The 19,199-nt window shown below is 39.9% G+C and overlaps 2 protein-coding genes across 3 annotated transcripts; one reads left to right on the plus strand and one right to left on the minus strand.

Annotated features, from left to right (window-relative positions):
* Positions 1-292: 292 nt before the first annotated feature.
* On the plus strand, positions 293-5,053 carry LOC139383421 (glucosamine-phosphate N-acetyltransferase 1). Of its 2 annotated transcripts, none has more exons than XM_071127962.1 (6): positions 293-505; positions 2,079-2,242; positions 2,610-2,672; positions 3,080-3,207; positions 3,417-3,478; positions 4,032-5,053. In XM_071127962.1, exons 1-6 carry the CDS (start codon positions 498-500, stop codon positions 4,177-4,179), a joined length of 573 nt encoding a protein of 190 aa, XP_070984063.1. In that variant the 5' UTR covers positions 293-497; the 3' UTR covers positions 4,180-5,053. The 2 variants fall into 2 exon arrangements, with proteins under 2 accessions (XP_070984063.1, XP_070984064.1); XM_071127963.1 differs by having other exon boundaries at positions 393-505; positions 1,096-2,242.
* A 105-nt stretch (positions 5,054-5,158) lies between these two features.
* On the minus strand, positions 5,159-19,199 carry LOC139383420 (serine/threonine/tyrosine-interacting protein A-like). The gene is made up of 11 exons (XM_071127961.1): positions 18,988-19,199; positions 18,378-18,410; positions 18,221-18,274; positions 10,756-10,853; positions 10,590-10,650; positions 10,444-10,480; positions 8,635-8,674; positions 8,434-8,484; positions 6,385-6,457; positions 6,107-6,197; positions 5,159-5,658 (listed from the first exon to the last, which is right to left on the minus strand). Exons 1-11 carry the CDS (start codon positions 19,045-19,047, stop codon positions 5,627-5,629), a joined length of 630 nt encoding a protein of 209 aa, XP_070984062.1. The 5' UTR covers positions 19,048-19,199; the 3' UTR covers positions 5,159-5,626.

Here is a 19,199-nt window from a genome sequence, read left to right on the forward strand (position 1 = left end):
AAAAAGACGCCTGTAGTCACCGCCAAAGTTGCTTCTACTCATGGGTATCAATACTTATGTAAATTATCTATTTCTGTATTTCCTTTTCAATACATTTGCAAAATTTTCTAAAAACATGTTTTTACTTTGTTATTATGGGTTATTGTGTGTAGATGGGTGAGAGGAAAAAAACAAGCTATTTAATCAATTTTTAATTCAGGCTGTAACAACCAAAAGGTGGAATAAGTCAAGAGGCATGAATATTTTCTGAAGGCACTGTATACGGCTCTTGGTCTTGTCTACTTAGTCCTGAGTGGAGTGGGATGTCTCACTTCCTCTTCCGTCTCTGGCTCTAGCATCTCTGCCACGTCATATAGTAGTGATATCAGAAGGAGGAAGAAAAAAATAATCTGTTTCGATCAATGATGTAAGCTAGTGATACTCTCGAAGAAGGAGATCGATCAAGTATTCATTCATCTCATTCCGATATTTATTCATCTGTACGTGTCCTTACATTGATGTCACCGTAAGTACATTGACATATTTTCTTGATTTAGCTAGCTACATTAGCATAGCTTAAGAGCAATGTTGTGAAGTGTAGCTAACGTCAGCTAGCCAGCAGATCTCTGATTAATTCTATAATTAGCTAGCTATAATTAACATGTTAGCAAGTAGTTACTCTCTCTAGCTAGCTAGTTGTTGTAACGTTAGCTTGTCAGGGAAAACATTTGTCAGGAAAAAGATTGTGGTACTATGGAAACTCATGGCAAAGATATCTATAACTAAACCATTGTTCTATCTGTGCTTGTGGCAACATAGTTACTGTGCCTTTTGGAAATAGTGAACATTTTATGACAGCTAGCAGTGGTGTAAAAAGTACCCAATGGTCATACTTGAGTGAAAGTAAAGATACCTTAATAGAAAATGACTCACGTAAAAGTCACGCAGTAAAATACTACTTGAGTAAAAGTAAAATATTTGGTTTTAAATATACATAAGTATCAAAAGAACATGTAATTGCTCAAATATACTAAAGTATCAAAAGTTATAAATCATTTCAAATCCCATATGTTAAGCAAACCAAAGGACACCATTTTCTTGTTGTTTTATTTACAGATGGTCAGGGGCACACTTCAACACTCGGACATAATTTACAAATTAAGTATTTGTGGTTCGTGAGTCCACCAGGTCGGAGGCAGTAGGGATGGCCAGGGATGTTCTCTTGATAAGTGCTTGCATTCAAAATGTAACGAGTACTTTTGGGTGTCAGGAAAAATGGATGGAGTACAAAGTCCATTATTTTCTTTACGAATGTAGTGAAGTAAAAAATACGACATAGGTAGTACTTTAAAGTATTTTTTACTTAAGTACGTTTTACCACAGACCGCTAGCAATGAACTAACCTTACTCTTCTAGATTCATCAAGGGAAAAAAATAAACACTTCCATAACTAGACCAGTCCTTCGCTGTTTATGAAACAATTCTAGGCAAGACAATTGACTTTGACCACCATCAGTCAGTTCTTTTACTTGGCAAAAGGTGGACTGTAGGCCTAAATTCTTGTTCTATGGCTGCACCCAAATGTGTCCACATAGTGGGGTAGGTCCAACTCCTGTTACACTTCCTGGATAGGAGGAGAGTATTGGAGGACATATTCTGAACATAATACAGTTGTAATTCAATCCCAGTAAATGTGAGATAAGAAGTTATTTCATCTGACAAAGCCAAGAGGACAGAATAGTGTCATTAAATGATTTATACAATTTCCTCAAGTTGAATGTTAGTCACTCACTGACATTGTCTACCATTTTGGAAACTGCCCTGAGTGTCTTTCAACTCAAATTTAGACTCATTTTGTTCCTCTGTACTATTTTATACCGTATTTGCTCGGTCAAAGTCCACTGTCTGTACATCAGAACTGAATTCGTCATTTCAAAAGTAAACATATTAAGCTAATCTTGGAGAAAGGATTTACACACTACATACAGTCAGTATTTGATTAGTACATACATCCTATTCCCACACCTTTAGGTCACAGTTTTGCTGACATTAAGTGTGTGTGTGTGTGTGTGTGTGTGTGTGTGTGTGTGTGTGTACAGAGCCTGTGGGATGCTGCTGGATGAGACGCCACTATTCGAGCCAGCTCTGCTCCAGGAGCTGGACTGGAGTAGCAAGACAGTGTCCTTCTCTCCCCCAATCTCCCCCTCCCAGCCTGGGGAAGGTCTGGTCCTCAGGCCCCTCTGCACAGCTGACTTCAACAGGGGTAAGGAAGGAAGGGCCACTACAACACACTGCTTTATCTGGGTTGTTTGCATTCGGCACCAACCGGAAGAAAACGGACTGAAGCAGGAACGGTCATTTGAGTTTTCCGTTGCAAAACCTTTTGCTACAGTGTTCCTTTATGAGCACGACCCTGACTGACATATTCCAAATAATAAGACTGACTTAGCTGAACAACAATAAGAGACTGACTGACTTGTCCCTTACAATAGTGGCATTCCTGAAAGTCAGTGCTTTCACAATAAGAGACTGACATGTCTGGCTCAACAGTCGTGCATTCTATTCTATGTCTAAAATAAAATGTTGAATGTAAGTTTCCTAATAGTTCCAATGTTGTTTTTGCTACACAGGATTCTACAAGGTGTTATCCCAACTCACAACTGCAGGGGATGTTACGCCAGAGCAGTTTATTAGTAAGTTCCAATCAAAGCCTAGGTATGGCAATACACATTGACTGTTTCATTTTGACAGTGGATTTTGACATGTTGTAAAGTGAATGTACATTCAGATTTTTCAAAGGCATGGTATGTAAATCCTAAAACAAAACATAAAAAAAATATTGATATGCTTAAGAGCCATACTATTGTTTACTGCTAAGAACTGGTTATTTTATTTGACCTTTTTTTTTTTGATAGGGAGTCATGCCGAGACCAAGGTCTCTTTTACAGCTGAGCCTTGTATACACATCAATACACAATCATAGAAAACAAACACATTCTCCAGTAAAAAGGTCCTCAATAAGCCTTTTGCCATATGATATCCTGTCCATCAGATGTAGATGCACACACTTCCCAAAATGATCCTGTATATTCTCTCGTAGAGAATTTTGAGCACATGAAAAAGACTGGGGACTACTATGTCATCGTGGTGGAGGACACAAACCTGGGACAGATTGTTGCCACGGCCACATTGATCACAGAGCACAAATTCATTCATTCCTGTGCAAAGGTAGGGTTTACCGACAAGCAATATACATGAAACCCTCCCTGGATCTATGTCAACTCCTTTTTGATTGATGTACTGGGTCGAATCGTGACAGACACGCGTAACATTGCATTGATGACAATGGGATATTTTGCTCAAAACCACACGTTTGTCACATAGTTATTCAGCCCATTGAAGACTTCTGAATGTCTGACATTTCGTCTCATTCACAGAGAGGAAGGGTGGAGGAGGTGGTTGTCAGTGACGTGTGCCGGGGAAAACAGCTGGGGAAACTGTGAGTAGTCTCCACTGAGCTTAAAGGAAAAATCCACAAAAAAAAACAATTCCACTGTTAAGTCTCAAAATGTTTTGCATGTCAGCAGTCAGTTGGCTTCTTGAAAATCCTATTGACAAGAAGCAGTGTCACTTGCCACATTTTTAAATTCTTATTTATAATGCCGGCCTAGGAACAGTGGGTTAACTGCCTTGTTCAGGGGCAGAATTATATATTTTTACCTTGTCAGCTCGGGGATTCGATCTAGCAACCTTTCGGTTACTGGCCCAACTCTCTAACCACGAGGCTACCTGCCACCCCATCATGATGACTTGACTGCAGACATGCAAAATATTTTGGAACTGTATGAACAGTAAACTAATGGAAAAAAATACCAAAATATAGTTTGACTTAATTGGTAGTCCTTGCCTCTCTTCCAACCCCTGTTCTGTAATACTATCTGGTAAACATGGGCGTTACATTTCAGTGAGGTTGTAGCTTTAGCCTACTTGTCTCGCAAAACAAGGTGGGCTATTGTCCTTTAACGGTTCTTGTTTTCTCTCACCAATTTCAGGTTAGTGTCGACCCTCACTCTCCTCAGCAAAAAACTAGATTGTTATAAAATAACATTGGAATGTGCACCCAAGAACGTGGCCTTCTACACAAAGTTTAGCTACTCCGCATCAGACGAGACTTACATGCAGTGTCGGTTCTTTGATTGAGCATCGTTCTCCCTCCCTGGGATTTGACTTGAAGAAATTGCTTCCAGGACATTGTCATATTGGTTCAACATCCTAGGATCCCCTAACCTTCAGTCACCGTCCCTCTGGTCACAAAGCTACCTCACCTGGGGGAGATTTGGCATTGTGTCCCTGGCTTCTTAACAAAGGAATGTCAATCCAGTCTGGAATTTGGGACTTCTGCACATGCAATAAAGTGCTCTCTGCGCTTTATAGGAAACACATTGAATGATTTCTTATTTTTCAGTTTTTTGATTCAAATGTATGTGTTAGAGGGTTTAGTTAATATTTACATATGTTAATTGCAACTTAAGATTTGCAGACTGGTCCACGTGTGAGAAGTCCCACAAAGACCATTTGGTAACGGTTTGATACCTTAATGTAGGGCAGAAAACTTGGGACATTCATTATGCTAAGGTACTGCATATTTATTTTGGGAAATTTGACAATTACCCGCTGAAATTGTATTTTCTGTTCATTGGTAAAAATACTTTGATCTCAGTGCCCTTTAGACTGATAACTGTGCTGGCAAACTATTGGCCTATGGGGCAGCACAGAATGACTCAAGTTTGATATGCTTTCACTAGTGATCAATGGTACATGGGTTATTTCAGACCTCAGGAAGTTCAAGTTGTACACAAGTAAAATCATGTATAGGTTTGAGGGAATTCTGTTCTAGAAAATACATAGCTACATTTGGTATGAAGATATGGGGTAAATTAAATGGAATTGTAGTGAAAGCTTATTTATTCAACCTTTAGGTTTTTCAGTTTAGTTTCATAATTATGCTGTTAGTCTTGGCAACTGGGGACATTTTTATTCTATGTAAAAATGCTAATAAATTATTTTTACACTGGTTACTTTGTTGGTCAAAATACAAAAGCCTAACGTATATTTGGGAGCATTGTGTTAAATTGATAAAGAATGCTAGAAACAGGCAAAAATAACAGTACAAAAGACATAAGTTAGATGTTTGTTTATTGAACAGTGGTTTGTTAATTCTCTGGCAAGCTGTTTCTCAATTGTAAACCTGATCTGTCCAATATTCCCTAACGTGTGGCTCAGCATTGGGCATTTACTTATTACGCCAATTGCCCCCTTCTGGCAAAATAATTCAAGTATCAAAAGTGCATTATTGCAATACTGTCCCGCTGCAAATGCAAAATGCTTTAAATACTATAAAACCTTCAGTGCATACAGCTCAAGAAAAACAAGTCACTTAAGAAATTGTATCCCCTCTCCCTTTGGTCTCAGACGTCAGGAAGTGGACCCAATGCTCTCTGACCCCCTTTAGAAAATGTTTAATATATACATTTATATCAATACAAATGTAAAAAAAAAAAAAAAAAGTGCACTGTATGTGATGACAGCTATCTGCATAATAAGCCTATCCGTTCTGCTCAGCAGTGACCTGCATTCCCCCAAAATCCTAGTCTTCTTCCAGGCTTCGTTTCAGGCTGCCTGTGAGGTACAGAGTCAAAAATCCATAAAGAACGACTGGTGACGAGGTTAAATAAACTGTAAAAATCAACTTCCTGGGATGAAATTGTAATTTGGCATATGAGCGCATACATTCTGTCCAGTCACTGATCAATAATAATCAGCTACTTTCAATGTGTTGCATTATAGGAATTATCTGACTTGCACCCATTGATTGTACACGAATGTACTAGGATGGAGTAATTTATTTTGACATTAATGAAAAACATATGAACAATGGTAGCTATGACGACAGCCATGTTGAAATGAGCCTTGCTGTTGGAAAACCACAAAGTGTTGGTACATAAGTACCTCAACTGCAATGGACTTCTTTCTAGGCCGTTTGTAAGTCATCTCAAATGCACCCACAGTGACACAATAAGCCCAGGTTCTTGGAACTGTCACCTGAATGCAAGTTGCACACACTGACCTGGCATTCCAGCATGCAGGGAGAATGATCTGCCCAGCTGTATTGGTGACATCTTGATGGTGAGTTTAGCTGAGTAGATCGCTTCATATTCCTAGAAAACCCAGAGATGGAGGGAGCAATGTCAAACATTCAGACAGAAATGGTCTTGTTTTGAGCAGACATTTATCTGCCAAATTTGTAATGTTGATTCCACTGAATATCCCTCAAGCCATTTTGGTATATCAGTGGTGAGAGCTGTTTGGAAGGTTGAATCAACAACTTGATACAGAGGACCCTACCTGTAATTGATGCACAAAGCCCACGTTAGGGTTGATGCAGAATCTTCTCTCCTGAACGTGGCTAAAAGCATCCCTGCAGAAGAACCAGCCAAATACAGCAGGACATGTGACTAGATCTTTGGTCACTATGCATCTGGACAGCAGCAATACATGGAGTGAACTCATTATAAATGTCCATATCGCTCTAGTTCATAGACAAAAAAAATCCATATTGCGATAAATTTACACTTTGTTTGCAATAATCAGCGACAAATTACAGTAAATACTTTTTGGGAGAGACTAGCTTGGCGATATGGTAAAAAGTAATATTGCAATAAATGTAACTACACTGAACAAAAGTATAAGCGCAACAATTTCAAAGATTTGAGCTCTGGGGCATCCTGTTTCTACAACTTGGAGTCCACCTGTGGTGAATTCAATTTATTGTACTTGATTTGGAAAGGCACACCTGTCTATATATGGTTCCACAGTTGACAGTGCATGTCAGAACAAAAAACCAAGCCATGAGGTCAAAGGAATTGTCTGTAGAGCTCCAAGACAGGATTGCGTCGAGACACAGATCTGGGGGAGGGTACCAAAAAATGCCTGCAGCATTGAAGGTCCCCAAGAACACAGTGGCCTCCATCATTCTTAAACGGAAGAAGTTTGGAACCACCAAGACCCGGACAAACTGAACAATCGGGGGAGAAGTGCCTTGGTCAGGGAGGTGATGGTCACTGACAGAGCGCCAGAGTTCCTCTGAAGATGGGAGAACCTTGCAGAAGGACAGCACTCCACCAATCAGGCCTTTATGGTAGAGTGGCCAGATGGAAACCACTCCTCAGTAAACGTGTGAGCCTGCTTGGAGTTTGCCAAAAGGCACCTAAAGGACTCTCAGACCATGAGAAACAAGATTCTCGGATCTGATGAAACCAATAACTTTTTTGCCTAAAAGCCAAGCGTCACATCTGGAAGAAACCTGGCACGATCCCTACGGTGAAGGAGTGGTGGCAACATGTTGTGGCAATGTTTTTCAGCGGCAGGGACTGGGAGACTAGTCTGGATCAAGGGAAAGATAAACGGAGCAAAGTAGAGATCCTTGATGAAAACCTGCTCCGGACCTCAGACTGGGACAAAGGTTCACCTTCCAACAGGATAATGACTCTTAGCACACAGCCAATGCAATACAGGAGTGGCTTCGGGACAAGTCTCTGAATGTCCTTGAGTGGCTCAGCCAGAGCCCAGACTTGAACCTTATCGAACATCTCTGGAGACCTGACAATAGCTTGGCAGCGACACTCTCCAACCAACCTGACCGCGCTTGAGAGAATCTGCAGAGAAGAATGGAAGAAACTCCCCAAATACAGGTGTGTCAAGCTTGTAGTCATACCCAAGAAGACTTGAGGCTGTAATCGCTGCCAAAGGTGCTTCAACAAAGTACTGAGTAAAGGGTCTGAATACTTATGTAAATGTGATAGCGTTTTTTTTTCCAATACATTTGAAAAACTTTTTTTTGCTGTTTTTGCTTTGTCATTATGGGGTATTGTGTGTAGACTGATGAGGGAAAAATCAATTTAAGAATAAGGCTGTAGAAACAATGTAGAAAAAGTCAAGGGGGCCGAATACTTTCCGAATGAACTGTATATACTCACAGAAAGCTGTGAGTCTCCTCTATGTGACTAGAACAATAGCTGCATTGAAAACTATTTTTCCCGCAATAGCATTTTGAACAACGTTCACATGCTTGTGCTACTCAGAATGCATCGCTCTCTCATGCATCGCTCTCTCCTCCGCACGGACCATGGGGAGAGGGAGTGAGTCAGCAGCCAACAGCGAAACAGGGACAGGCAGACACTTTCATAGCAGGACTCAACACAATGCATAGGATTTTACTGTTGAACAAATTATATTTTTAGAACCATCTACACAAACGTTGTGTAGCAAAATCACCAACATTTGCTTTGGTAAGAGGAAGTCAATGTCCGTGTTGGCCATTTTCGGTTTATCATTCCAGCTCTACTCTGAACTAGCTAGCAATAAATGAAGCCTGCTTGGTTTGAACGGTCTTACCTGTATTTTACACCAAATGTCTCCATAAGGTATGCAATAACCAAGGCAGCACTGAAAGAAGAGAGAATTATTTTGATTAAGATTGATACTAATCTTCATCTTTAAGTATCAGGAAGATCAATCAAGATCAATAGACAAGCAGGCAATTTTTAAACACACTGGATCTGTTCAAAATCAAATATTTTACACAAGGTAACCAACCTTCTTGATATCCCTGCGTTTCCATGAACTAGTACCTTTCCTATGTGAACAAGACAAGGAAAGGGTCAAGATCGATTTCTACGGGGAAATAAGAATTCAAAAGCACTGTTCTGCACAACCCAACAATTATCCAGGTGCAGAGTACAATAAGTCACATTACAGTGCCTTCAGAAAGACTTTTAGCACACTTTGTGTTACAAAGTGGGATTGAAATGGATTTAATTGTAATTTTTGATCAATGATCTACACAAAATACTCAAATGTCAGTGTCAAAATAAAACTATCTACATTTAACAAATATATCAACGCAACATGTAAAGTGCTGGTCCCATGTTTCATGAGATGAAGTAAAATACAAATAATTTTCCATATGCACAAAAAGCTTATTTCTGTCAAATGTTGTGCACAAATTTGTTTACATCCCTGTTAGTGAGCATTTAATCCTTTGGCAAGATAATAAATCCACCTGGCAGATGTGGCATTGCAAAAGGCTGATTAAACAGCACTATCATTACACAGGTGCACCTTATTCTGGGAACAATAAAAGGCCACTCTAAAACGTGCAGTTGTCCCAACACAATGCCACAGCTGTCAAATTGAGGAAGCGTGCAATTGTCATGCTGACGGCAGGAGTGTCCACCAGAGCTGTTGCCAGGGAATTTCATGTTAATTCCTCTACCATAAGCAGCCTCCAACGCCGTTTTAGAGAATTTGGCAGTACGTCCAACCGGCCTCACAACCACAGACCACCTGTAACCACACCAGCCCACGACCTCCACACGCAGCTTCTTCACCTGATCGTCAAAGGGAGGGGAAGTAGTTATCTGTAATAGTCCTTTTGTGGGGAAAAACTAGTTCTGATTGACTGGGCTCCCAAGTGGGTGAGCTTACATCCCCCCTGGCCCACCCATGGCCACAGCCCTGCCCATTAGGGACAAATTAAAGTATTTAATTTGACTGATTTCCTCATATGAACTATGATAACCTCATGAAGCTGCTTAAGAGAATGCCAAGAGTGTGCAAAGCTGTCATCAAGGCAAAGGGTGGCTATTTGAAGAATCTCAAATATTAAATATATTTTGATTTGATTAACACTTTTTTTGGTTGCTAGATGATTCCATAGTTTCATAGTTTTGATATCTTCACTATTATTCTACAATGTAAAAAAATAAAAAATTAAGAAAAACCCTTGAATGAGTAGGTGTCCAAACTGTTTTACTGGTACCGTAAATATTACATACAGGCTTCCTTCTTTTCAATCTGTCAATTAAGTTAGTATTGTGGTGATCCATCCTCAGGTTTCTCCTATCGCAGCCATTAAACTCTAACTGTTTTAAAAAGTCAACATTGGCCTCATGGTGAAATCCCTGAGCAGTGTCTTTCCTCTCCGGCAACGGAGTTATGAAGGACGGCTGTATCTTTGTAATGACTGGGTGTATTGATACACCATCCAAAGTGTAATTAATGAAATCAAAGGGATACTCAATGTCTGCTCTTTTTTTATTCAAGACAATTTTTACTCCTTAACTTTAGGCTTGCCATAACAAAGGGGTTGAATACTTATTGACAAGACATTTTGGGGAAAAAAATCCACCGACATTATGGGATATTGTGTGTAGGCCAGTGACAAAACATGAATGTAAATCAATAAAAAATTCAGACTAACAAAATCTGAAAAAAGTTGAGCGGTGTGAATACTTTCTGAAGGCACTGTAGAAGGAAAAGAAGTACCTGCACATTGTTGTATGCATTTTTTTGGAATTAAATTCTAAAGACTATATTCAATCCAATTAAATACATTTTTATTACCTCCGCTTGCTAAACAGCCATCAATAAATTCTTTAGTCTGTGGATAGAGGAGAAAATACATTTAGGCCTACTAGCAATAACATGGCAGGTCAGGCTGCAGTACATTGTAACATTATCCACCACATTTAGCTCATGCTGAAACTCACCATAGGGAAATATCTAATTATGTTTTCCACAGGATTGTCGGCAATATCTAAAACGAGGTATCTGAAAACATTAGAAAGCAGGCCACATGAATTAGCTGATCGATTGAGTGAGAGATGTCATTTAGCTGAGTTTTAAACACGTACCCATTCTCAGTTTGATTCTTACCGAAATTTATGTGGGAAGTTGGGCTTTATAAAATTTGCCTCAATATCTTGGCGAACACACACTAAGTGTGTTATCTCCTGTCTTTCAAGGATGGAAAGCTAAAAGAGGACAAAAAGGTTCAGTTAACAGCACATTGTACAAACTGAAAAAAAATATTTTTATGGTCCAGGACCTTCAACATTTCGATAACTAATTTTAAAGGGCCATCCACCCCAAAGACACCAACCATAACTATGAGAATAAACTACACAACTAGAAAATGTTGGCGAACATCCACACTTGAGGCAAGGTCATCGTTCTATATTACACCTGTCAATCAACTGATCAACACATCCTACTGCATGCTGTAGGCCTAATAATAAAATCTGGGAAACTCAAATGAGTATGTTATGTTTGGTATGGTTACATAAGACAGGTTACTTAAAGAGTACCTTGTGAAAAAAATGGGGAAAAAAAACATTTAAATCCAGATGTTTTAGTTAGCAGGTGACAGTGCACCTTATTTGGCAATGTAAAAAAACAATGTCAAAGCTGACGTGCATACGTAGGTAAATGATGCAATGACGCCACGTAAAATGTTGCGCTACATAGCATTCCTAACCTAGCCCAGTGTCTGCTGTATGGATCAAGCAGTCATTTGAAAAAGAAAATTTAAGTGAGACAACTCCAAGGCGAAATCCATTAACGTCAAGATAATGGAATTCATTGCCATTGACAATCAGTCGTTCTGCCGTGAGATGTTGACTTTCACGACTGGTCGAGCACCGGTACACACTAACGTTACCAAGTGCGCCATTTTTCAAATGTTTCCCTACCGGAGTTACACAGTAATAGCGTCACTGCTATTTGCTTCACGACATACTATGGAACGCCATTTGGGTCTTTGCGTGTCAAGAAAGATACACGTCAAATAACACTATTTGACAATAACACTATTTGACACGTCAAATAACAGTTCTATTATAGAATGTTGTGTTCAGAATATACGTGCAAGCCAAGCGCCACCACTACCATCAGTAGCACTGTCAAAGCCGTACAAAAAAAAGTCTGCAAACACCGGCCACGAACGATGCGTTTACAATACCGCGTTGGTTATAAAGCATTATTTGTTTGATCGCAACTTCTGGGGTAGCTTGCAAGCTTTAGCTGGTACCTAGCTAGCACCAATACAACCAGCCCGAAAATAATGACCAGTAGAAACGGCATTTTCACTATTCTTAGCAATGATTTAGGAATCCTTGTGAGTAAGTATTTGCTAGGTTCCATTTGTTGTTCGCCTATTGAAATTGAACTTCAGTTCATGAACATAAATAGCTAGCCAGCTACTTAACCCTGTTGCCCAAAGCTAACATTATAAGCAGCCAGCTAGCTTCATCTGGCTAGCGAGGCTCGAAATGACCGGGTTGTGTTGTGAAGCTAGCCACAATAAGGATTAGGCACAAGTGGAATTTGCGGTTTGCCTTCAAAATAAAAGTACCCCTTTGAAAGTGTTGCAGAAGGTTACAATTGGTGGAATCATGCCATATTTAGACTACATCATGTTAAACAAAGTTGGAATGTGAAGCAATGAAATGGGGTATCAGTCTACTCGGTGACACACACAGAACACAACTGTGAAGAGTTTATACAAATATTAGCGTTGTAGCTCTAATCGCAGGACTGTGACCATGTCAAATCATCTCCCCAGTCAGCCTATTGTGTGTATTGACATTCATATTGCACTGTACAGCCTTACCTAAGGATTGGGGATCAATGAAATGGGGGTATTAGTCTACTCAATACCCAATATATTTTCCCCCAATGTCCCCCTCAGAGGTATCAGACTCCAAAACATCCACACAGTATTGTTTTTCCTTGGGAATGGTGTTCAATACACATAGGTTGACAATAAATGTGGCTCAATTCAATTGAATCCCACAATAAGAGCTACAATACTAATGTTCTCTGGTGTCACTGAGTAGACTGATACCCCATGTCATTGATCCACAATCCATAGGTAAGGCTATACAGTGAAATAAGTATGCCCCAATGCATTTCTAAAGTATAATACATCTAGTGTGATTTAAAGAGATTGTCAAACAAATTGTCTTTTGTTGATTTTATATACCATTTAGCACGATCTATTCAATTACATACCACCCTGCATACCACTGCTGGCTTGCTTCTGAAGCTAAGCAGGGTTGGTCCTGGTCAGTCCCTGGATGGGAGACCAGATGGTGTTGGAGGGCCAGTAGGAGGCACTCTTTCCTCTGGTCTAAAAAAATATCCCAATGCCCCAGGGCAGTGATTGGGGACATTGCCCTGTGTAGGGTGCCGTCTTTCGGATGGGACGTTAAACGGGTGTCCTGACTCTCTGATGTCATTAAAGATCCCATGGCACTTATCGTAAGAGTATGGGTGTTAACCCCGGTGTCCTGGCTAAATTCCCAATCCAACCCTCAAACCATCACGGTCACCTAATAATCCCCAGTTTACAATTGGCTCATTCATCCCCCTCCTCTCCCCTGTAACTATTCCCCAGGTCGTTGCTGCAAATGAGAATGTGTTCTCAGTCAACTTACCTGGTAAAATAACGGATAAATAAAAAAATACGGCATAATTCTAATATTCATTTGCATCGCTGTCAATGACACTTATTTTGAAGGCTAACCGCAAAGTCCACTGTTGTGGCTAATCCTTATTGTGGCTAGCTTCACATAGATGAGCCATGGATTAGTGATGGGGGTCGGGTCGAGATCAGGTCTGGTCACGTAAAGGGAGAAATAAAAGTTTATGGCCCATATCACTTCGTATCCTCCCTAGCAGTAAAGACAATGTTTGTACAGATGTGAATGAGGAGACTCGGCGTAGGAGGAAGGCTTAAATATCAGTGCTTGTGTGAAAATGTTTGTCGAATGCAGCTGTATTGATCCTCTGGGGAAAGCTTTCATAGTGTCCATTGAGTTTTTACCTATGAGAATTAGAACCTAACACCTAGCTATATTGTTAGCTAGCTAACTATAGCTACTGAAACAGATTGTCGTTTTGCTGTTTTTGAGGAAGAACATTGTTTGCATCCATGAGCTAGCTAGCTTTTTTTATGACGAGCACTGTAGGTGAGCGAGACAACTTTACCAGCATCATAGCATACGTATCGATGAATCATTGTGACATATGAAATAAGAGTGATAGTGTAATTCCTACGTTAAAAAATGAACGAACGCGTTAACTTATTATGTGACGTGCAGTCATACTCAGGTCCTGATTGGTCAACAAGCTTATTTGACGTGTATCTTTTTTGACATGCCAAATGGCGTTCAATAGAAATCCTGGTTGAGAATGAAACGACTGAACAAATGAACAATGAAACAGCAAATAATTGAAATAAATAAGTTTTGATTCTGTTTTACTGGTAATGGGGACATACATAAATGCCAACAAAACCTTTTGGTCAGTGGTGTGTGTGTGTAACCTTTTTTTAACTAGGCAAGTCAGTTAAGAACAAATTCTTATTTACAATGACGGCCTACCTCGGCCAAACCGGAATGACGCTGGGCCACACATTGGATGCTACTGTAGGCTGAAATGATAGAACAGCTAGTTCCATGTTAAAATGTTATGGGATGTACTTTCTCCATAGATTATGGTAGGCCACTCTGGTAGGCTGAAAGTTGCACAGAATATTCACAGGGTTCTAGTCTGAGCTCAGCAGACCTGAAATTTGCTCAGTGCCTAATTTATTTGGAGGGAACATTGGTCTTGGGTACTGTATAAAAACCAACAACTACTACTACTACAACCCTGTCAAAGGTTTGTTTTCATTTTTCAGAAATAGATGGATGTATATTGTACGGGATGAATATTGTAAATTAAGAATTTGGGGGGGGACATCTGACTCAAGTGGGATTAGAACTCACAGCCATTGAACTATGAGACAACATTCTTTGCGGATGCGCCACCAATTGCTTGAAAACTACTTTTTTCTAAATCTTGGATACAAAATGGCGTTTAGAGATGGGTCTATAATTACACTGTAGGGAGGGGGTCTAGATTAGGCTTTAAGTAAATTGTAATTCGTAACATACATGAAAAGGATGACGGACATCCACAAATTATGCCCCAGATTTACATTTACCATGTTACTTCTACTCAGAGCCCAGCTTGATTAATAAGGTCCATTCAGTTCATGTTCATTGTCAGTGACAACTGCAAATAATACTTAAGTGTACATGTAAAGGGAAAATTATATAGAAACTCATATTTCAATGTAGCAATTCAACAAACGCCATTTAGCATATGCATCTTTTACAGCATGTTACTGCTTGCCTTGTTGGTCAAGTGATTTGGTTTGCAAGTGATTCGCATTTTTCGAATGGTTGTTTATTACGTTTGGATATTTTTCACTGTGCTGATCTCTGTCTGTTCTGTGCAAACATTTGGTCTGAAATGTATTTTTTGTTATGCGTTGGACACCAGTAAGCCTAGCTGTCGGCTAATGGGACCCTAATAAATCAACAACAACAACAACCAGTGGTGCATTTGATACTATTGATCATAACATCCTTGTTGACCACCTGGAAAGGTGGGTGGGAATCTCCTGCTTTGCCCTCCACTGATTTTGGTCATATCTATGTGGCAGAGATTTCTCAGTGAGCATGGGTGGTTCAGTCTTGTCACCAGCATCTATTCAATTTGCTAAGTTTATACACTGCCCCCCATCCCCCAATACACAAGTAAATATTGGACTATAAATTATGCCTTCCTCGATTATACCTATGATTGATTAATGTTAATGCATTGTCGAGAAGGAATGCATTGTCGAGAAGGAACCTACACGTAAGAATTTCTTTGGACAACGAATACCATGCATATCAGACCCAGTGACCAAGCTACCGTAGCCACCGTTCACAATTGTCTTGCTGACATCAAATGTTGGATGTCTGACAATTTTCTCCAGCTCAATTATAAGAAATCAGATGTTTTATTTGGCCACCACCTTGCTAGAACCCAGATTTGAAATATCCTTGGTCATTTGTCCACCAATAAAAAGACTACGGCTAGAAACCGTTGGTGTCTTCTTTGACCTTGACCTAAACCTCAGCCTGCATATAAAAGGCTGTCCAGTCCTTCTTTTATCATGTTAACATAGATGCAGTAATGATTATATTTTAGTCACTAATCTGGATAAAGTAATACATGCTTTTATTTCCTCATGCCTAGATTACTGTAACTCTTTGTATACGCCGCAGTCAAATAACTCCAACGTCCGCAGTTTGTTCAATATTCTGCAGCTCTGCTTTAATAGGCAGACGAAAATGTAACCATAACACACCTATTTTCAAATCAAAATGTATGTCACATGCGCCAAATACAACAGGTATTGACCATAACATGAAATTCTTAAGAGCCCTTAACCAACAATGCTGAGTTTTTTCAAAGTACATTTTTTTGTGACACAAATAACTAAAGGAAAAATTGTAACGATAAAATAACAATAAAAAGGGGTACCGAGTCAATGTGCAGGGGTACGAGTTAGTGAAGGTAATATGTACATGTAGGTGGGGGTAAAGTGACTATGCATAGATAAACAGAGTAGCAGCAGCATATGTGAAGGGTGTGAATGTATACGTGTGGCGTTAATATACATGTCTGTGTGTGGTTAGGGTCCAGTGAGTGTAGATCGAGCCTGAGCAAAACATTTTATAATAACTTAATAAAATAAAGGGTCAATGCAAATAGTCTGGGAAGCCATTTGATTAAATGTTCAGCAGTCTTGTGGCTTGGGGGTAGAAGCTGTTAAGGAGCCTTTTTGTCTAAGACTTGGCGCTCCGGTACCACTTGTCGTGCTGTAGCTGAGAGTTTAGCTTCTCTACACTGGCGACCAGTCCCTTTCAGAATAAACTTGATTAATGCAATTATAAAATGTAAGGCTTGGTTTAGCCCCATCCTATATCTTTGATATTTTAATCTCCTTACGAGCCAGGTCGCAACCGGAGATTCTTTGGCAGGGCACTGTTGACCATTCCAAAGTCTAGGTTGGAAACAAAAGGAAACCGGGCATTTGCCATTAGGGCACATAAAACTTTGGAATGATCTGCCAGAGGAGACCAGGCATGCAAATTCAGTGCGTCTTTAAATCACTGCTGAAGACACACTTTTATAAAGATGATTTCAAAGTATGATTTTAATAAGCCATCTTTTTTTATTCTCCAGTCTTTGTTTCTTCAGTACTTTTATTTTATTATATTAAGCACTGTTACTTGTATTGAAAAGCATTATATAACTGAAGTTAATATTATTTTGGCCTATGCTTGTAGGGCTATTTTAAATTCAGCAATAAGCAATAGCAAGCCTGCTTCTCTCCTTGAACAGGCCTAGTATTAAAAAAAGAGTTACCATTTTGAAATGGCTGCGCTCTGCAGACCAAAGTTGCACTATTGATTAAGCCTACGTTTTTAAACTAAATTACTCTACCTAGGCTAACAGTAAAATTAGAAATTATATTATTGTTATCAAGTAAGTAGGCTAAACAATTATTGTCTGGACTGTAAACTGCAGTGATGTAAGCTAATTTTAATAACAGCTCAAATGTCCTATTTTGAATGCATGCTTCATGCTGAAATAACTGCATTAGGCAAGGCCTGATTATGCAACCATTTGGATCAGTTATGGGTCTATTCGACAGTTTACAGCAGGGCTATCAAACACATTCCACAGAGGGCCTAGTGTCTGCAGGTTTTAGTTTTTTCCTTTCAATTAAGACCTTAACTACCGGGTATGGAGAGTTCCTTACTAATATTAATTCATCTATCAAGTACAAGGGAAGAGCAAAAATCCACATATACTCAGCCCTCCATAATTTGACACCAGTGGTTTACAAGTTTCAGAAAGGTACATTAGCAGGCCCCTCATATGGTGTATTTTAGAAGAAATTGGCTTCTGACACAGGTGTGCTGTCTGTCGTGGATAATCAGTCGCCCAAGTCATCCTATAATTAATGTGGCCAACAACATACTCACACAACCAGTTATTCAGGAAAGCTCACAATGCGCTCTGCCTCCTGTCCACCCACGAACGGCTATTCCTATTTAGAACTCTTCAATAGAAGACGTTTTTGATTGATTGTTGACATTGTATCGTTGGGCACTCTGAAAGTGACCCCAATGATGGAAATAGTTTCCCACCGTTTTTGTAGTTATTGTGTGGACGCTGCTGTTCACTTGAATTAGAACTACTTAAATGTTTATCGTCCTTGGTGTGGATGGCCCTTCACACTTAGAGGGTCAATGTGAGTGCAGGCTTTTGTTCCAGCCAAGCAGAAACACACCTGATTCTACCAATCAATTATCCACCATTGTCAGTCGAGACTGACTTATTGAATGAGGTGTCACTGCTTGACTGGTCTGGAACAAAGGTCTGCACCCACACCTGCCCCCCCGCAGATCAGAATAACCACCCCTGTTTTAATTATGGTAAACCAACTTACCTTGCTTTTCATAGCAGCTGAGTAGGGACCTAAAAACAGGCCTGGTAGAATTTCCTAACACAATGGAGAAACAGGTTTTGGCATCATTATGAGATGACTCAGCACTTCTGTTGCCTGTTTCAAGAATTCCACTTTGGGGAGAAAAGGGCATAGCTACCTGCATTTCTCGCCTCATTGGATACGCCCAGTCCTGTGGAAGATATCCGAAAAAAATCAAGGGATGTTAGCTGGCACGCTAATTAGCTACTTAACGGTATATTTAAGCAATAATGCACGAGGGGGTGTGGTATATGGCCAATATACCACGGCTAAGGGCTGTTCTTACACACGACGCATCGCCGCGTGCCTGCCCTTAGCCGTGGTATATTGGCCATATACCACAAACCCTATTGCTATTAAACTGTTACCAACGTAATTAGAGTTGTAAAAATAAATGTTTTGTTATACCCGTGGTATGTTGATGAAAACGTTGTTTAAATTACGTTTGTAACCAGTTTATAATAGCAATTAGGCCTTTCGCCGTGGTTTATTGGCCATATACAAACTAACTAGATAGTTAGCTGACGTTAGGTAGCTAGTTCGCGGAACACATCTAATTTGAGCAGAAACATAATTAACGGTCATTTAAAAATACTTCAGACAAGATTACATTTAACTAACATTTGTCGCGTGAGAGATGACATGTAAGATGAACGTAACGTTACAAGGGCTGTTTTTGAGTATGCTAACTTTAGCTAGCTGCGTTAGCTTTGCATGCTAGAACTTACCAATAGGTCTTCCTTACACGGAGGAAGGGACGGGAACTGAAGTTTATTCTCCTCGTCCATCTTGCAGTGTACTTGGGCGCCGGTACCCCGGCCTGTCGCTCGGTTTCGGTGGTTTGCTAGCTAAAACTGTACAATTGCAGGAGTTTGTTTTGAGGTTGCACATGCGTTTCCGCCATGCTGCTACCTTTCGGATGAGTCACGTGACCAGAGAC

Source organism: Oncorhynchus clarkii, chromosome 25 (genome assembly GCF_045791955.1).
Source record: "Oncorhynchus clarkii lewisi isolate Uvic-CL-2024 chromosome 25, UVic_Ocla_1.0, whole genome shotgun sequence".
Taxonomy (NCBI): domain Eukaryota; kingdom Metazoa; phylum Chordata; class Actinopteri; order Salmoniformes; family Salmonidae; genus Oncorhynchus; species Oncorhynchus clarkii.

Bases quoted from the DNA above. Each gene is read 5' to 3' on its own strand.
- LOC139383421 (XM_071127962.1), top strand. The intron at 2,243-2,609 runs GTAAGGAAGGAA...TTTGCTACACAG, and splicing joins CACAGCTGACTTCAACAGGG to GATTCTACAAGGTGTTATCC. The intron at 3,208-3,416 runs GTAGGGTTTACC...TCTCATTCACAG, and splicing joins TCATTCATTCCTGTGCAAAG to AGAGGAAGGGTGGAGGAGGT.
- LOC139383420 (XM_071127961.1), bottom strand. From the start codon at position 19,047: ATGGACGAGGAGAATAAACTTCAGTTCCCGTCCCTTCCTCCGTGTAAG. The intron at 8,485-8,634 runs GTTGGTTACCTT...CTCTTCTTTCAG, and splicing joins AACGCAGGGATATCAAGAAG to TGCTGCCTTGGTTATTGCAT. The intron at 6,458-8,433 runs GTAAGACCGTTC...GTTCTTCTGCAG, and splicing joins ACATTTGGTGTAAAATACAG to GGATGCTTTTAGCCACGTTC.